General features: G+C 39.8%; 2 protein-coding genes across 5 annotated transcripts in view; one reads left to right on the plus strand and one right to left on the minus strand.

Moving 5' to 3' along the window:
* Nucleotides 1-4,489, minus strand: part of mre11a (MRE11 homolog A, double strand break repair nuclease) — a 111,514-nt gene extending 107,025 nt beyond the window's left edge. The window contains exons 1-4 of one of the 4 annotated variants that reach the window (XM_072577826.1): nt 4,413-4,489; nt 4,202-4,298; nt 3,439-3,571; nt 1,601-1,761 (exon numbers count right to left, since the gene is read on the minus strand). In XM_072577826.1, the coding sequence (XP_072433927.1) occupies nt 1,601-1,761; nt 3,439-3,571; nt 4,202-4,221 (314 nt within the window). In that variant the 5' untranslated portion in view covers nt 4,222-4,298; nt 4,413-4,489. Of the gene's footprint in view, nt 1-1,600; nt 1,762-3,438; nt 3,572-4,201 lie in introns of all 4 variants that reach the window. The other 3 variants (XM_072577827.1, XM_072577828.1, XM_072577825.1) reach the window with 3 other exon arrangements.
* Nucleotides 4,490-4,696: 207 nt separating this feature from the next.
* On the plus strand, nt 4,697-17,232 carry ankrd49 (ankyrin repeat domain 49). Its single transcript, XM_072577829.1, has 3 exons — nt 4,697-4,923; nt 12,247-12,555; nt 16,654-17,232. Exons 2-3 carry the CDS (start codon nt 12,250-12,252, stop codon nt 17,116-17,118), a joined length of 771 nt encoding a protein of 256 aa, XP_072433930.1. The 5' UTR covers nt 4,697-4,923; nt 12,247-12,249; the 3' UTR covers nt 17,119-17,232.
* Nucleotides 17,233-18,373: the final 1,141 nt, after the last annotated feature.

An 18,373-nucleotide genomic window follows, 5' to 3' on the forward strand; every position in this document is an offset into this window, starting at 1 on the left:
GTCTGCTTGTTTGGGTTTGTTTTGAATACACTATATAGGTGATTTTCCTCTGCTCTTTGTAGTTCTTCTGTGCTGCAGTGTGTAGTGGCTCATTGAAATAATGCTCGAATGCAGCTCCGTTTGTGGGTGTTGAGGTGATTGCTCCTGTATTTGGCCCATATGTGTTGTTTTCCTGTAGACGCTGGTTTGAAGTTCCCCATTTGCTGTTCGCTCTACTGTGACATCTAAGAATGGCAGTTTGTTGTTGTTTTCATCCTCTTTAGTAATTTTATGCCAGTAAGAACATGGTTCTTGAAGGTTTCCTCTAATTTGTTTCGTTTAGTAATGACAAATGTCATCCACATAACGGACCCAAAGTTTGGGTTGGATGGTTGGCAGAGCTGTTTGTTCGAGTCTCTGCATTACTGCCTCTGCTAGGAACCTTGATATCGGAGATCCCATGGATGTTCCATTGGCTTGTCTGTAGGTTTTGTTGTTGAAGGTGAAGTGGGTGATAAGGCATAGGTCCACTAGCTTGACGATATTGTCCTTGCTGATGAAGTTGGTGGTGTTTGGTGTATGTGCCTTTGATTCTTCTAATAATGTAGTCAGTGTCTCCTTGGTCAGATTCATGTTAATGGATGTGAATAGGGCTGTTACGCCAAAGGATCAAATACTGAACTATAGATGCAATCATCCCAACATCCACAAACGAACTGCAGTAAACGTTATTTCAATGAGCCACCACACACTGCAGCACAGAGGAACTACAAATAGCAGAGGAAAATCACCTAGACAGTGTATTCAAAAAGAACACATACCCAATGAATACAGTCCGCAGATTTCTCAGCAACAAACCCAAACAAGCAAAGAGCATGCAGAAACCCTAGCCACTCTCCCCTACACCAAAAACATCTCAGAAATGATTGCAGACTACTCAGATCTCTTGGCATCATGGTAGCCCACAAACCCACCAACACACTAAAACAGCAACTAATGAACTTTAAAAGCCCTATACAGACAACAAGCAGAACCAATATCATTTACAAAATACCTTGCAAGAACTGTAACAAAAGCTACATTGGGCAAAGAGGCAGAAAACTAGTCACCAGGATACATAAACATCAACTAGCCACAAAAAGACATGACCCACTCTCACTAGTATCTTTACATACAGATGAGGAAGGACACCACTTCAACTGGGACAACACATCCATCCTAAGACACGCACGAGAATTCCTAGAAGCATGGCACTCCAAACGGAATTCAACAAAACATATTGACTTGGATCCCATTTACAACGCCCTGAGAAAAAGAACAGGAAATGACATCACCAATCCAAGGAAATCTAAACACATAAATAAAAAGCGGGCTATACCACCAATACTTCACTGGAGACTCACTGATGACATTTCCTAGCATGGTGATGAAATGTCTGAAAACGAACCTTTCAGCTCGGCAAACAAACTTACATCCAGAACCTCAACCTGAGCTACAAATCTTCTCAAATTCTCTATACTTACATTTCTTGGCAAGAATGGTAATTTGCTTATATCAGACACCAGGAAAACTGAACTTGATAAATTATAAACTTAAAATGTATAAATCAAAAAGCACTTACTTGCTAAAAGCAAAATTAACTGACTGGTCACTTAAAATTTCGAAGTGTATTGGATTATCGCCCATGCAATATTTTCTCAATAGCTCCATACAGGTATGCAACGTCTTGCGAGAGGGTTTGTTCTCATGAAAGAGATCACCACCCAACAGTATAAAATCTACCTAGGTGGAGGACAGAAATGGAACAAAATACATTTCTGTCTCAATTCTGGCCGATGCAAAGCAAAATAATGTAAATACAAAGTTTCAGTTTAGCTGCAAGAACTATTATCTACACTAAATGTTAGACTAATTAAATGACATATTGTAACAATTGTCTGAAGCAATATGTGCAAATGCGTCCAACAGATCATGAAAATTCTCAATTCAGCATCTGAGCAGAACTTTTGTGGCTTCTCAGTAAAACAGCTTTCCCGACCAAGCTATGTCTTGGTGTTCAGCAGCTAAGTTCAGAGCAGCCCAGGTAAAGTCAAGTCAATTATTCTTTCAGATAGTGAGCAACAAAAACAAATAGCTTTCAGTTAAAATAATTCAACCATGAACTCCTGCCTCCCTCATATTTTTACTCAAGAAATTAAGCATGAAGGTCAATTGAAGAAAAATATTATACACAATCTTCAGAGTAAAACTAAAGCAAGTATGACAGAATCCACAATCAGGAACTATAGACTCAACAGAAGATACTGCCAATAACCCAAAAATATTGAATAATTTGTAAACAAATTCACAACTGTGAGGGATCTATCTTAAATGCAGCAAGATATGACAAAAAAAAACACATTCTTTTCATTCAAGGACCAGTGGTCAAAATCAACAGCATTTAACAATTTACATCTACATCGCATCTTTAAAACAGAACAAAAAGTCCCAGTTCATTGAAAAAGTGAAAGAAAGCACACTACAAACCAAAGGGTAATTAAAAGTGGGATGACCATATTCTTGGTTAAAGATGAACTTGCCAAATATAATTTATAGTTGCAATTCAAGGAATATGAAACAAAATATGACTTACATTCAATTCTATGACATACAGTTCCTTGGCATGTTAAAATTATTGATTTGGCCTTTCAAGCTTCCTCCACTATTCAATAGGATCTTGGCTGATCATTCTACTCAGTACCTTGTTCTTTCTTTCACCATACCCTTTGATCCCTTTGGAACCCAGGAACTAAATCTAACTCCTTGAAAACTTTCAATGTTTTAGTCTCAATCACTTTCTGTAGCTGAGAATTCCACAGGCTCACCAATCTTTGGGTGAAGAAGTTTCTCCTTCCATTTATAATGAAAACTGTAAGTGTGAATCTCAAGAGTAGTCAAATACACCTTTGCCACTTTGAGGCTCTGTTGACCATTCGTAAATTTTAATTTATATAAAACTCTCCTGTTATCTCAAATGTACTCATTCTGTACCTATTCCTGGCATATCATCTTCAATAACCAATACTGGCTTCAAGTCACCAAGTGCTTCACTTGCTTCACTTCAACACTTTGCATTTTTGGAACCTCAAGCAGCCTAGGGTTTGACCTTTGTACTTACACCTCTCAATCTCTCTATTCATAACTGTTTGTATTCCCTCACACCGCTGTGAATTACCTTGGGATACCTTTTCTGTTCTACATGCTACATGAATATAATTTGCTGTTCTTTAACTCTCTTAACTAAAACACTCACACAGCTCATTTAAAATTATCATAGTATTAACTACAACAAAATACTTACATTTCAAATAAACTATAGACTCCTGCAACAGGTTAGGAATTCTGACTGAGATACAGCAATAATTGCTTGAATGATTCCTGGTGTTATTACACAACATTAACACTGTAAATGTGACTTACCACATTTTCCTGTGCACATCTTAAAACCTCATCAAAAGTAACAAGGGTATCATTACCCCTTATGGCATCTTTTTCCAAATAGCCCAGATGAAGATCAGTTGCAATCAAAATTTTAAAAGTATCCTCATCATCCCTGTAATTACAAAACAGAAAATTAATTCACATTAGAGAAATCCAAGGGATTAAACAACAATTTTCTTAATATAGTGACTTAGTTATTTTGAACAATTAGATTGGTAGTACGTGAGTCTAAGATTAGTTCAAGTCCTCTATTTTTCATTCCATCCCATACTTAAAAAGGGTGGACAATTAGTCTATTTCACCAAATCTTAACATTTCCCGGATCCATAACACCCAAACAATAACTTACAATTGAACAAGATAACTAAAATAAATGAATAACTTTAAAACTTAGCATCAATATTCAATTATTTCAGACCAAACAGAGAACTCAGCAACCGGTCCTGGCAATGCCAAATCCGAGGTTGTGGTATCTCAATCTAGTTCGCTTTAAGTATTCTCTACATAGGAAACAGACGTAAGCATTCAGGCAAATCAGCACCTACTACTTCAAGAGAGATGGCCAGAACTGACGAGATCCAAGGGTGCAGGTTCTTTCCCCAGAGATGCTCAAGGAGCCATGAAGCCCTGCAAAACTAATTTAATCTCTTTCACCTAAAGTGACTTTCTAAAATTTCTAAAGTACAAAACCAGATTTTGAAATATAGACTGAGCTGCAAATAAACTTTGCTCCATAACTTACAGATTACGTTCAGCACTCATCCTGTTCGACAGCTGAAAGTAAACACACAGCTCGATTTATGACGTTTTCATACAGATCTGGAAACGGAATAAAATTTCTGAAAGAGGAAAAGCAGAATTAAGTTAGCAGTAAGACCAATAATTAAGCAGCCACGCATTCACGAATAAACCCCAGAAAATTCCCCAGCGAGAAATCAAACACCAAAGCTCGCCTCTTCCTCGGCCCCACACATGGAACACAACGCGAGGCTCAATGGCCCAAACCTGGGAGACAGCCCATCCACTTCTATTGACCAATCAAAATTACCGTCCAAACTGACCAATCAATGCTCCTAGCCTTGATCGATCGAAAGCCTCCGTCCCTGGTGGCCAGTCCCCGCCCCAGAAACCGACCAATCAGTCACCGCTCCCGAGAACGGCCAATCATGGTCCTCGGAGTTGATCACTCGCTTCGCCACCAGGAGGCGGAGGAACACATTTATTTAACCGAGGCGCAGGTCATGGCGTTGGTGGATGATTGTGTTTGAATCGGTGCTGCCGCCGCCTTTTAATTTGATTTTCGTGAGTGATTGGAAACTGCGGCGTTCACGTGTTTGTGCACTATTTTCTGTCCGTCATTGAAATTCCCCATTCCTCCGTATACGTGAGTGGTTTGTGAGACCATTAATTAAGAGTCAGCAAGGCCGGTTTATACATTTGATACGGGAAGCCCGGGTTCCGGAGGTAAGTAATAACATCTCTGAATAGGTTAATTAGAATCTTGTTTAATACCTGTGGGTTGTTCTTAACCCATAGAGTGTGGGTGATGCTGGTAAGGCCAACAAATAGTCTTTAAATTGGTGACTTATTAGTGCATTTTAGAAGGCCCTTGCTATTACTGTGGATCAGGAGTCACGAACAGGTACGGATGGGAAAACTTCCTCCTCTTTAATAGTGTTGACAAAACTCAGTAACTGCCTCTGGAATGGTGATTGTCAAAATATCTGACTGTGTGGAGTTTGCACATTCTCCCCGTGTCTGCGTGGGTTTCCTCCCACAGTCCAAAGATGTGCAGGTCAGGTGAATTGGCCATGCTAAATTACCCATAGTGTTAGGTAAGGGGTAGATGGAGGGGTATGGGTGGATTGCGCTTCGGCGGGGTGGTGTGGACTTGTTGGGCCGAAGGGCCTGTTTCCACACTAAGTAATCTAATCTTTTCTCCGTTCTATTAACTGAACGTAAATTCAACTAACTGCTGTAATTGATTGGAGTTCCTGCCCCACAATAGTAAAAAAAATTAAAATACTGATAATGCTGGAAAAAAAAACAAATTGATGGTGAATCTCAAACCTGATAGTGTTTGTGGAGACCAAAGCAGTATTAATGTTTTGAACCCAAGATAATTGTTGAAATGAAGAAAGTCAAATCCAAGTGGGACTAGATTGGGTTGGGATATCTGGCCGGCATGGACAGGTTGGACCGAAGGGTCTGTTTCCATGCTGTACATCTGACTCTCTGGCAATAACCCAACAATGCCCAAATCTCAAAATCAATTAAAAAAGCCTTCACAAAGAGCATTTGAGCATCATTTAAGCATCGAAAGAAATATTTTTCCACATTCAAAAGGTGCTCTAAAAAGATCTGATGCTGTATCAGATACAAAGGACTGAAATTAGAAATTGTTTAATGCAATCCTAATTACAAATGTTTAAATATAAAAGACAGATCAGGGAAAGATGATTCATCTGCCTGTGAGGTTTGTAAAGTTGCTCAGGTGAGTTTTCCACTGTTACTGCATTTCAGGCATGGTTGCCTCTTCCTCCAAGATAATGCACTGACACCTAACTGAAGGTATGATGTAAACATGATGTTTAAGTTTCAGATAACAATGATAAAACCCCGAGAGCCAAATAATTTTTAAAGATCTATATTTAAGCTTCTAGTGGCTGACTGACAAAATCACTCAACATTTCAGTTTTCTAAAAAAACTGAAAAAACCAAAAAGCAATGTTGTGTAAACACTATTCGGGAGCTAACATACTGCAAATGATGCAAGAAGGTCCATTATCTAACTTGTAAAGTCTCCCACCACGGTTATATTTTTGCTGATCCCTATTGCCAAGAAAATTCAAAGTTCTCAGCTACTAATAATTAACTTCAATTCTCCCCTCACTCTTCACAGCTGGATACCTCCTAATAGAACTGACTTCCATTATGAGCGTTACACTGCAGATTTCTTACTTTAGCCCAATCTAGGCAAATATTCCAGCCTCTTCGATCAGAGTGCTTTGAGAAACAAGTCATGGCTCACATCAACTCTGGACTCCCTTGATCCCTTGCACAATAGGTCCACGGCAGACACTTTCCCCAATTGTACATTCATCCCTGGAACACCTGCACAACAAAAGGATATGTCAGGCTCTTACTTACTGACTACAGCTCAGCTTTCAATACTATAATCCCAAACAAACTAATTGCCAAACTCAGACCTAGGTCTCTGCTCTGGATCCTCAAGTTCAATGGAGAAATAATAGCACCTTAAACACAATCCTCAACATGGGCAACCTGTTGACTCAGCCCCCTACTGTAAACTCTTGACAGTGGCCAAAATTCCATCCCAACTCTATCTACAAGTTCAGTAATGACCCTCCCATTGTAAGCTAGATATCAAATAATGACGAGAGAGAATCCAGGAAAGAGACAACACTTAGTGTTGCAAAAGTAACTTTCTCCCTTAATGTCAACAAAGCTAAAGAGCTGACCATTGAGTTCAGGAAGCAAGGAGGGGACCCCCCCAAATTAATGAAGCGGACAAGAGATTTCACTTCTGTCACCACTCTGGAAATAGCAGGGCTCAATTTCCAATGTGCTATCCCAGTCAATTGTAATCTTAAAGATTGATGGTATTATAGTCAGATGTACAGCATGGAAACAGGCCCTTCGGTCCAACCCATCCACAACCAGATATTCCAACTCAATCTAGTCTCACCTGCCAGCACCTGGCCCATATCCCTCCAAACCCTTCCTATTCATATACCCATCCAAATGCCTCTTGAATGTTGCAATTGTACCAGCCTCCACCACTTCCTCTGGCAGCTCATTCCATACACATACTACCCTCTACGTGAAACAGTTGCCCCTTAGGTCTCTTTTTTAAAAAATATATATCTTTTCCCCTCTCTCCCTAAACCTATACCCTCTAGTTCTGGACTCCCTGACCCCAGGGAAAAGATTTGTCTATTTATCCTATCCATGCTCCTCATAATTTTGTAAACCTCTATAAGGTCACCCCTCAACCTCCGACGCTCCAGGGAAAACAGCCCCAGCCTGTTCAGCCTCTCCCTATAGCTCAATCCTTGTCAATCTTTTCTGAACCCTTTCAAGTTTCACAACATCTCTCCAATAGGAAGGAGACCAGAATTGCATGCGATATTCCAACAGTGGCCTAACACATGTCCTGTGCAGTTGCAACATGACCTCCCAACTCCTGTATTCAATACTCTGACCAATAAAGGAAAGCATACCAAACGCCTTCTTCACTATCGTATCTACCTGCGACTCCATTTTCAAGGAGCTATGAACCTGCACTCCAAGGTCTTTGTTCAGCAACACTCCCTAGGACCATTAAGTCCTGCTAAGATTTGATTTCCCAAAATGCAGCATCTCGCTTATCTGAATTAAAATCCATCTGCTACTTCTCAGCCCATTGGCCCATCTGGTCCAGATCCTTTTGTAATGTGAGGTAACCCTCTTTACTGTCCACTACACCTCCAACTTTGGTGTCACCTGCAAACTTAGTGACTGTACTTATTATGCTTGCATCTAAATCACTTATGTAAATGACGAAAAAGTAGAGGACCCAGCACTGATCCTTGTGGCACTCCACTGGTCACAGGCCTCCACTCTGAAAAACAACCCTCCACCACCACCCTCTGTCTTCTACCTTTGAGCCAGTTCTGTATCCAAATAGCTAGTTCTCCCTGTATTCCATGCGATCTAACCTTGCTAATCAGTCTCCCATGGGGAACCTTGTCGAACGCCTTACTGAAGTCCATATAGGTCATATCTACTGCGCTGCCCTCCTCAATCTTCTTTGTTACTAATTCAAAATACTCAATCAAGTTTGTGAGACATGATTTCCCATGCACAAAGCCTTGTTGACCATCCCTAATCAGTCCTTGCCTTTCCAAGTACATGTGCATCCTGTCCCTCAGGATTTCAACAACTTGCCCACCACTGAGGTCAGGCTCACCAGTCTATAGTTCCCTGGCTTGTCTTTACTGCCCTTCTTAAACAGTGACACCACGTTTGCCAACCTCCAGTCTTCCGACACCTCTCTTGTGACTGTCGATAATACAGATATCACAGCAAGAGGCCCAGCAATCACATCTCGCTTCCCACAGAGTTCTAGGGTACACCTGATCAGGTCCTGGAGATTTATCCACCTATAACCGTTTCAAGACCTCCAACACTTCCTCCTCTAATCTGGACATTTTGCAAGATGTCACCATCTATTTCCCTACAGTCTATATCTTCCATATCCTTTTCCACAGTAAATACTGATGCAAAATATTCATTTAGTATCTCCCCATTTTCTGTGGCACCACACAAAGGCCACCTTGCTGATCTTTGAGGGGGCCCTATTCTCTCCCTAGTTACCCTTTTGTCCTTAATGTATTTGTAAAAACCCTTTGGATTCTCCATAATTCTATTTGCCAAAGCTATCTCATGTCCCTGTTTTGCCCTCCTGATTTCCCTCTTCAGTATACTCCTACTTCCTTTATACTCTTCTAAGGATTTACTCTCTCTCTATCCTGTCTATACCTCACATATGCTTCCTTCCTTTTTCTTAACTAAACCCTCAACTTCTTTAGTCATCCAGCATTCCCTATACCTACCAGCCTTCTTTTACCCTGACAGGAATATACTTTCTCTGGATTCTAATTCTCATTTCAGAAGGCCTCCCATTTTCCAGCTGTCCCTTTACCTGCAAACATCTGTCTCCAATCAGCTTTCAAAAGTTCTTGTCTAATACAATCAAAATTGGCCTTCCTCCAATTTAGAACTTCAACTTTTAGATCTGGTCTACCCTCATCCATCACTATTTTAAATCTAATAGAATTATGGTTGCTGGCGCCAAAGTGTTCCCCCACTGACACCTCAGTCACCTGTCCTGCCTTATTTCCCAAGAGTAGGTCAAGTTTTGCACCTTCTCTAGTAGGTACATCCACATACTGAATCAGAAAATTGTCTTGTACACGCTTAAATTCCTCTCCATCGAAACCTTTAACACTATGGCAGTCCCAGTTGATGTTTGGAAAATTAAAATCCCCTACCATAACAACCCTATTATTCTTAAAGATAGCTGAGATCTCCTTACAAGTTTTGTTTCTTAATTTCCCTCTGATTATTAGGAGGGTCTATAATACAATTCCCAATAAGGTGATCATTACTTTATTATTTCTCAGTTCTACCCAAGTAACCTCCCTGGATGCATTTCCAGAAATATCCTCTCTCAGCACAGCTGTAATGCTATCCCTTTTCAAAAATGCCATTCCCCCTCTTCTCTTGCCTCCCTTTTGACCGTTCCTATAGCATTTGTATCCTGGAACATTAAGCTGCCAGTCCTGCCCATCCCTGAGCCATGTTTCTGTACTTGCTATGATATCCCAGTCCCATGTTCTTAACCATGCCCTGAGTTCATCTGCCTTCCCTGTTAGGCCCCTTGCATTGAAATAAGTGCAGTTTAATTTTATTAGTCCTACCTTGTCCCTGCCTGCCCTGACAACTGTTTGACTCCTGTTCTCAGCTATACCCATCTCCGATTGATCTCTTTCTTCACTGTCTCCCTGGGTCCCCCCTCCTAGCTGCCACCTTACCAATTTAAATCCTCCCAAGCAGTTCTAGCAAATTTCCCTGCCAGTATATTAGTCCTCTTCCAATTTAGGTGCAATCTGTCCTTTCTTGTACAGGTCACTTCTACCCCAAAAGAGATTCCAGTGATCCAAAAATGTGAATCCTTCTCCCATACACCAGTTCCTCAGCCATTCATTCATCTGCTCTCTCCTCCTCCTCTTTCTGCCCTCACTCGCTCATAGCACTGGGAGTAATCCAGATATTACTACCCTTGAGGACCTTAAATTTCTGCCTAATTCTGTAATCTCCCTTCAGAATCTCAACCTTTACCCTTCCTATGTCATTGGTTCCAATGTGGACAATGACCTCCTGCTGGTCCCTCTTTCCCCCATGAGAACATTCTGCACCCTCTCAGAGACCTCCTTGATCCTGGCACCAGGGAAACAACACACCATTCTGTTTTTTCTGCTGGTCACAAATGTCGTTTTGTACCTCGGACTACAGAATCTCCTAATGCAATTGATCTCTTGGAAGCTGACGTACCCCTCATTGCATTAGAGCCAGTCTCAATACCAGAAACTTAGCTGTTCATGTTATGGTCCCCTGAGAATCCATCAACCCCTACATTTTCCAAACAGCATACCTGTTTGAAATGGGTATATCTACAAAAGACTCCTGCACTAGCTGCCTAACCCTCTTGCCCTTCCTGGAGTTAACCCATCTATGTGACTGTATCTGAGACTCTATCTCTCTCTCCTCCATTTCTTCTTCTTTCCCCCCCCCCCCCCCCTTCCTATAACTGCCATCCATCTCACACTGTTGCAGTTGCAAATTCCTCAGCGCTTCTATCTGTCTCTCGAACCAATCCACTCGATCCAATAAGATTTGCATCCAACAGCATTTATGGCAGATATAATCTGCAGTAACCCTTAAACTCCCACATCTGACAAGAAGCACATATCACTGCAAAGACCTTTTTTGCTCCTTCACAATCTACAGACCCAGAAAATAACACCATCTTATTCCTATACAAACACTGCCCTAGGTTAAGTTAATAGCTGTGGCTGATATTTTAAGTTTAATTGAGAGACTTCTCTCCAAAAACACACAAAGAGCCCACTGTACTCACTAATACAGCCTTTCTGTTGGACAGATTTAAAACATCAATTAACTTATCTGATTCTGTGCTGTGAACTTCACCCAACAGTTCCTCCAAGATTAGTTGTGAAATTCACTGTTTGTTAGTTTTCCCAGTAATCCTTATTGCCCCCAAAGGTGCTGGTGAACTGACTACTTGAACTGCTGCTGTCTTTGGCCATAAAGTTTATCCATAATCCCTGTTAGGGAGGGAATTCCAGGATTTTGACCCGTGATCTTTTGAAGGGACAATGATATGTAATTCTGGTAAGTCTGTCTGTAGCTTGATGTTCCCATGCATCTGCTACCTTTGTCCTTCTAGCTAGTAAACATTCTGGACTTGGAAGTTGCTTGTGCACTGTTCTTCTAACCTTTCACATCAGAGTTTTGACTCTGGTTCCCTTTGTTTTTAAATGCTTCGATCCTAATTAGTCTGTCTTCATTGTCTCTCATAGTATTTGTACTTAGAATTTGATGTTCCACTGAGGGAGTGCTTTTGTGAATGGATATTACCAGTTTTCTTCCCTCTCTATTGAAGATTAACAGCAGCAACTTAATGATCAGGAGATTAGAATCCAGTTCTTTATAGGTTTTGCTATGAGGAAAACTGTTTACTTGTACAAAATGTCAAATATTTTATTCATCTTCTTTTTTCCTTAAGAAATTATAATATTAAGACCATTTACAAGTCTTGGTGCTTAAAGGCATGCTGCCAGGGAGAGAAACTAAAATTCAGCATGCCACATTTTTTTTAGTCTTTCTTTCAGGACCCAGATAGAGAATTCTCTTTCCACTTGTTCATGCATGTAAAGGTCCATCAATCTGTCTGGGTTGCTACCCACTTTTTTCATTCTTTTCTGTGAAGTAAGATTGACACCAAAATTGGTTTTATTTAGCTAAAGTAGGTTTTCAAAAGCCTTTTTTTTAAAGTACATGACATGAGTTCACAAATGGGTGTAAGGAAATAGATTTGGAGGCAGTATTGCCTGTGGCTATTAGTACACCGCAGATCTTGTTGAAAGTGAATTAATATTTTCAGGCTAATTTGCCATAATTATCCTAATTCCATTTCAGAAGATGAATGGACAGGAGAGAAATAATACCAAAGTGTTTGTTGCAAAACCTTCAGGAGAAAATCTCTCATCTGGAGAAAGTTCAAATTTGCCTACCACTGAAGGGATGACAGACTTTCCAGATTACTTCAATCAACTTGATCTATTAGAGACACATAGACATCTGATACCTATGGGGACGCAAAGCATGTGGCCTGGAGAATCTGAGGAGGAAGATGAGACTGAGAGTGATTCGGATTTTAAAAAGAAAGAGATGGAGTTGGAAAATGACCCAGCAAATCTGTTACTCTGGGCATCTCAGAAAAATCAGGTGGGTCCTAGAGACAGCTGTACATGAAGATATTTAACCCCCAAATAAGGTGGGATTTGATCAAGTGAGGAATTTAATCTCAAAGACCAGATCCCAAACCACACCTGCCTCCCATGCTCATCTCTGACTTTATTTGAGGCAGGGTATCCCAAGCATTTGGGTTAGCACTTTAACTAATGAAGTTGCAAGCTTTATTCAGCATTTCACATTTAATGATTAGTCAGATTTCTAGAGCCAGATACTGGTTGTCACACTGATCTAAATTGCACTTGTTCTGCAGTGAGCCTTTACTCCTATGCCTGGATGTAGCATGTATTTTTGGGGAAAATGCTGTGATTGTCTCCCTCCTTCCTCCCACACCCCAGTGTGGGTTTGCAAAAGTAGAGACAGAAGTACTTGCAGTCACTTTCAACAAAGGGCCAAGAAAATGATACATCCCACTGTCCTAAGATGCCAGTATCAAGCATTTCAGTTTACAGCCAATTCCATTTGCTCACTGATATCAAAATGGTTGAGCACATTATCTTCCCTTGATATTCCACTCGTGATGTCACTGTACCAACATTAATGTCCTGGGAGAACTATGGTCCAGTTATGCTTCTGGTCAAATCAGTAAACAATATTTCAGATTCAAATTTCCAGCATCTGCGGTTCTTTTACATGAAATACTATGCCTAAAGAACAGGTTAGTGGTTTGATGTTTTGTGATGGTGGTGCGCTTAGCTTCTGAAAATGTTTCCAATATCAACAAAGCACCAGTCAAGAATGTGATTAGAATACTCTCTTGCCCAAGCAAGTGCAGCTCCAATACAAACAGCTCTGCAGCATCCTTCAGAGCAGCTCACTTGATCAGAACCCTAATCCATCAGTATAAACAGTGTGCTGCTAGTGTATTACTGTCGCAATGTGTACTACCTAAAAGATGTACTGAAACACCAATTTTTGTTGACAGCACTTCCCAACCTATTAAGTTTTATCACCTAATAAACAAGGCAGAAGTAGTATGGGAAGACTGGCAATTGCATGTTCCCTTCAGTTTCTAAGTTTGTCTATCCCTATTTCTTCATCATAAGCTCTGATCCTGAAAACTCCTACCAGCACTGGGTATATCTCAACCATATGGACCAGGCAGAAATTCAAGGTGGCAACTCACCATCTGACCTTACCCAGTGCAGTCTCATTTGATATTATGACCAATAGCATTTACTCCTTAGAGCAGACTGTTTACTTCTCTTTTGACTATTAGAACAAACAGTTATAATTTGTCTTGGTTCTCTATTGTGGTTTACTGTACAGCCACGTCTTTAGCATGGTGAAACAAGCTAAAGTTGGTAGAAATGCTTTTCTAACATCTTTTCCATTTGGAGGGAGATGTGGAATAAAGGAGAGCCACAGTTGTGAATGTAGGGAATAAAGAATGCAAAGTAGTACTTGCTCACCTTTTTTGTGCTTATCTTCAATCCAATATTGTTCTGTGGCCCTATCAGGGGTATTTATGTATGTAAGGTTGCTCTTCCACTCTGATTTAGAATCCTAGAATAGAATACTACAGTGCCAATGATCATACAACAACATCAACCAGATATCCCAATCTGGCCTAATCCCATTTGCTAGCATTTGGCCCACGTCACACTTTATCCTTTCCTATTCATTTACCCATCCAGGTGTCTTTTAAATGTTTATAACTTGTACCTGTTTTCCACCACTTCCTCTGTCGCCTCATTCCACACACTCATCACCCTCTGTGTGGAAGCTACTCCTCTGGTCCTTTTTTAATTTGGATCTGAATTCTCACCCTAAACCTATGCCCTCTACTTTTGGACTCTCCATCCTAGGAGAAAGATCTTGGCTATTCACCACCCTATCCATGCATGTTTATGATTTTTATAAACCTCTAAGCTCACCCCTCAGTCTCTGACTGTCCAGCAAAAATAGCCTCCACCTACTCAGCAAAAATAGCCTCCACCTACTCAGCTTCTCCCTGTAATTGAAACTCTCCAGTCCCAGCAGCAACCCTTTTAAATCTCTGCTTTAACAACAATTTACCTATAGAAGGATGACCAGAATTGTACACTGTATTCTCCATGTTCTGAGGCCATTTGGCCCATCAAGGGTGCACTTCACTAAAGTGTATCCAACCCAGATACCACCCCCCACCAAAAAACAATCCTTGTAACCCCACAATTACCATAGCTAACCAAGCCAACCTGCACATCCCTGGACACTGGAGCAATTTAGCGTGGCCAATCCACCTAACCCAAGTGTTTAGACTGTGCAAAGTACCTGTTTGAAACATCTGCAGATGCAGGAGAACACGTAAACTCCATATAGACCATTGCCTGAGGTTAGGGGCCCTGGTGCTGAGGCAACAGTGTTAACCACTATGGTACCGAGCTGCCCACTACTTCTGTTTTACTTTTTTATATTACTTTTTGTTTCAGCTCCCTTTTTTATTCTTTAAAAATGTTTTGTTTTTTCCAAATAGTTTATAATTGTTGTTCATGCCTCCTTGGCTTTGTGATAAAAGATTACAACTTTACATTTTCTAAACAAAGGCTGTTTCTCTTCTCCAGTTGGCAATCATTAGTCTCTACTCATTTTTCCACTACCTTGGCAACCATTGGAGACAGTATTTAACTATTAACTCTCTGTATCTTATCACTTTAAGAACCTTTTATTTATTTTGACCATCTACCACTTCAAAATTAAACAGGAGGATGCCATTTGGCCCTTTGAGCCTGCTCTGCCATTTATCATGATCATGGCTGATTGTTCAACTTACTAACCTAATCTTGCTTTCTCCCCATTCACCCAAAGTGCTATAACTAACCACCTTTTGAATACATTCAACATTTTGACATCCATATTTCTGTAGTAATGAATTCCATAGGCTCACCACTTCTTTTTGGGTTAAGGAATCCTAAATGGTCTATCCAGGGTCCTCAGTGACCCCTGGTTCTGGAGACACCCACCATTAGGAACATCCTTCCCTGCATCTGTCCTATCTCACCCTGTTAGAATTTTAAATATGAGATACCCCCACCTCACTCGTCTGAACATCAGTGAAAACAATCCTAACCTAGTCAATAGGTAAGTCCTACCATCTCCAGAATCAGTCTGGTAAACCTTCAGACTCTCTAGAGCAAACACATCCTTTCTCCATAAGGAGACTAACACCTAGAATATTGTGTGTAATATTGCATGTAGTTTTAATCACTTCAGTGCTTGTGAAACACATTGGGACTTATTGAGGATGTGATAAGTTAGCATGCAGATTTAAGCTTTCTTTTTTGTTCATTCTTAAAATTTCATGCATTAGGCTTTAAAAATATTGAATACAATTTTCAAGCCTTTCTAACTCTCTCAAACACTCATCTCTTTTTTTTTAAGTGAAATTTCAACATTAATCTTTGTTTCTATATACTGTTGATGCCCAAAATGACATGCAGAGCATTAGCTGTGGTTAAACCAATATTATGTACAAATTCAGTGTTACTGCTTTATTTTATTTGACTATCCTTGAATTAAACAGGATTGTCTTCCATTTAATGGGCTTTTAATTCCAGGTTATATCTAAATTTCTGTAGCTACATGGTTTTTCTATTTTAGATCTTACTACTTCCAAAATATGGTTCTATAACCCACTGTTTCCTGCTTCATATTTCTTGAGTGAACTTTCTCTTCCACATCCCGTCCAATTATTTTCTTCAGTAATCTACATGATTTCTTAGTTTACCACTCTCTACTATTTCCTTTGGTGTTATCAATCAAACTTGTATAAATACCACATGATGTCTCAGGGCAAACCCTCAATGATGTAATGTCAGTCTGAAATTTAGTAAGTGTTGGATGCCTAATTCTAACTAATTTTTTTACTTAACTTATTGCCATTTCTTTTTGCAGCAAGATTAATTTAGTAATGATTAAATGTTTCTATTCAAAAATGCATTAAACAGTTGTCATCACTAGCTGTCAATATTTCCACATATGCAAGATGATCTCAATTTTCAAAGATGAAGGAAGAAATAAAACAGCACTCAATGTGTTTAAATGTGCAAGAACAAATATTAATTAGTTTTCTTACTATTTTAATTGTAGGTCTCAATAGTGAGCAGACTTCTCTCTGAAAATCCCAGTCTGGTGAATGTTAAAGATGATGACGACTACACACCACTACATAGGGCTGCCTATAGTGATCATATAGAGGTGGTTCGTGAGCTGATAGCTCATGGAGCTGATGTGCATGCTCGCACTGTTGATGGCTGGACACCTTTGCACAGTGCTTGTAAATGGAACAATGCAACAATAGCCTCGTTTCTTCTACAGCATGATGCAGATATCAATGCCCAAACAAATGGTTTGCAGACTGCATTGCATCTTGCTTCAGGAAGTAAAGACACAAAGGAAACAATTGAATTGTTGTTAATGAATCGCTATCTCAATTCCGACCTAAAAAATAACTTGGGTGAGACAGCGTATGATGTTGCACGGAGAACAAGTATTTACTATTGCCTCTTTGAAATTACAGAACACTGCACAAATTCTGTACCTGAGCCTTTATGATCTATTTAATGTAGATTTGTAAGTTGTATCATTCACCTGAATATCAAAACATGGCTATTAATGGCCAAGCAACCTATTTGATTCAGAAATTAAGGATATATTTTGAAGCTTGAAGCAGTGTTTGATTTTGATATTCATACTAAGTTATCACTTTAGAAAGTGTCTTTGCAGTGGAATATCCTCTTTCTGTGTTTGCATCTCCTTTTATGATGGGTTGAAAACTGCAACTAGTTGTCTTTTGAGACTAAGCTGAAATCCTGTTTACTGTTTCAGGTGGACATGAAACATCACATCACTATCTCAGTAAGAGCTACTGTATTCAACATGACTATATTATCTGGCCATAGTCACATTGCTGTTTAAAGGATTGTAATGTGCATGAAATGGTATTTCAAAAGTACTTAATTGACAAAAGCATTTTGTGACCTGTTTGTGAAAGGCACCACCTAAATGTAAAATTTAAATTTTACAATCTTACTCCATTTCCCAGAGCTGGAGGATAAAGAAAGCTGAGTTAATCAGGAAAGTGCAATTAAGATCCAGGTAAGCTGATCACTTAATGGAGAAGGCTCGAGGACTAATGGCTTATGCCTGCTTCTTAATATCTCCCAAGTGACTGTAAGAGTTGCTGGTGTGGGAACCGGAAAATGTTACCAAAGGTGCTCTTTCAAAATGGGGTTTGCCATATTGACCACTGACCACCTCCAGGTAGATGGAATGGTTTTGAAGTATTGTCAGTGTTGCAATGTAGGGAACTTGAATGTTAACAGCTAATTTTTAATCACATTTGTCCTATCTTTTAATAAGGAAGGTTAGTTTAAAAATGTTGTACCATTAATGCTTTTGAGATGTAGTTATTGTAGACAAAAGAAGTGAACTTATGACAAGATATCAGTGAGTGACTACAAAGTTAATATAACACTACACCTCAACACCAGAACCCCAAAACATTTTTCTGTTGAAAAACATAGCTGGAAAATTGTCTCAACTCAAAATAGAGTACCAGAGGCTTTTTAAAATTATTCAGAGAAATCTCCATTTAAGACGAGTGACCAGGGATGATTACACTCAAACAATCCATGGAATTTTTTTCTATCAAGGGTGTGTTTTCGAGACTGAGATGGATAGATTTTTAATCATAAGGGATTGAGTTATAGGAGAGATTGCTACCTTTTTAAATTTCTGCCTAACTGTGTAATCTCCCTTCAGAATCTCAACCTTTTCCCATCCTATGTTGTTGGTTCCAGTGTGGACA

This window comes from Chiloscyllium punctatum, chromosome 9, assembly GCF_047496795.1.
Source record: "Chiloscyllium punctatum isolate Juve2018m chromosome 9, sChiPun1.3, whole genome shotgun sequence".
NCBI classification, from domain to species: Eukaryota; Metazoa; Chordata; class Chondrichthyes; order Orectolobiformes; family Hemiscylliidae; genus Chiloscyllium; species Chiloscyllium punctatum.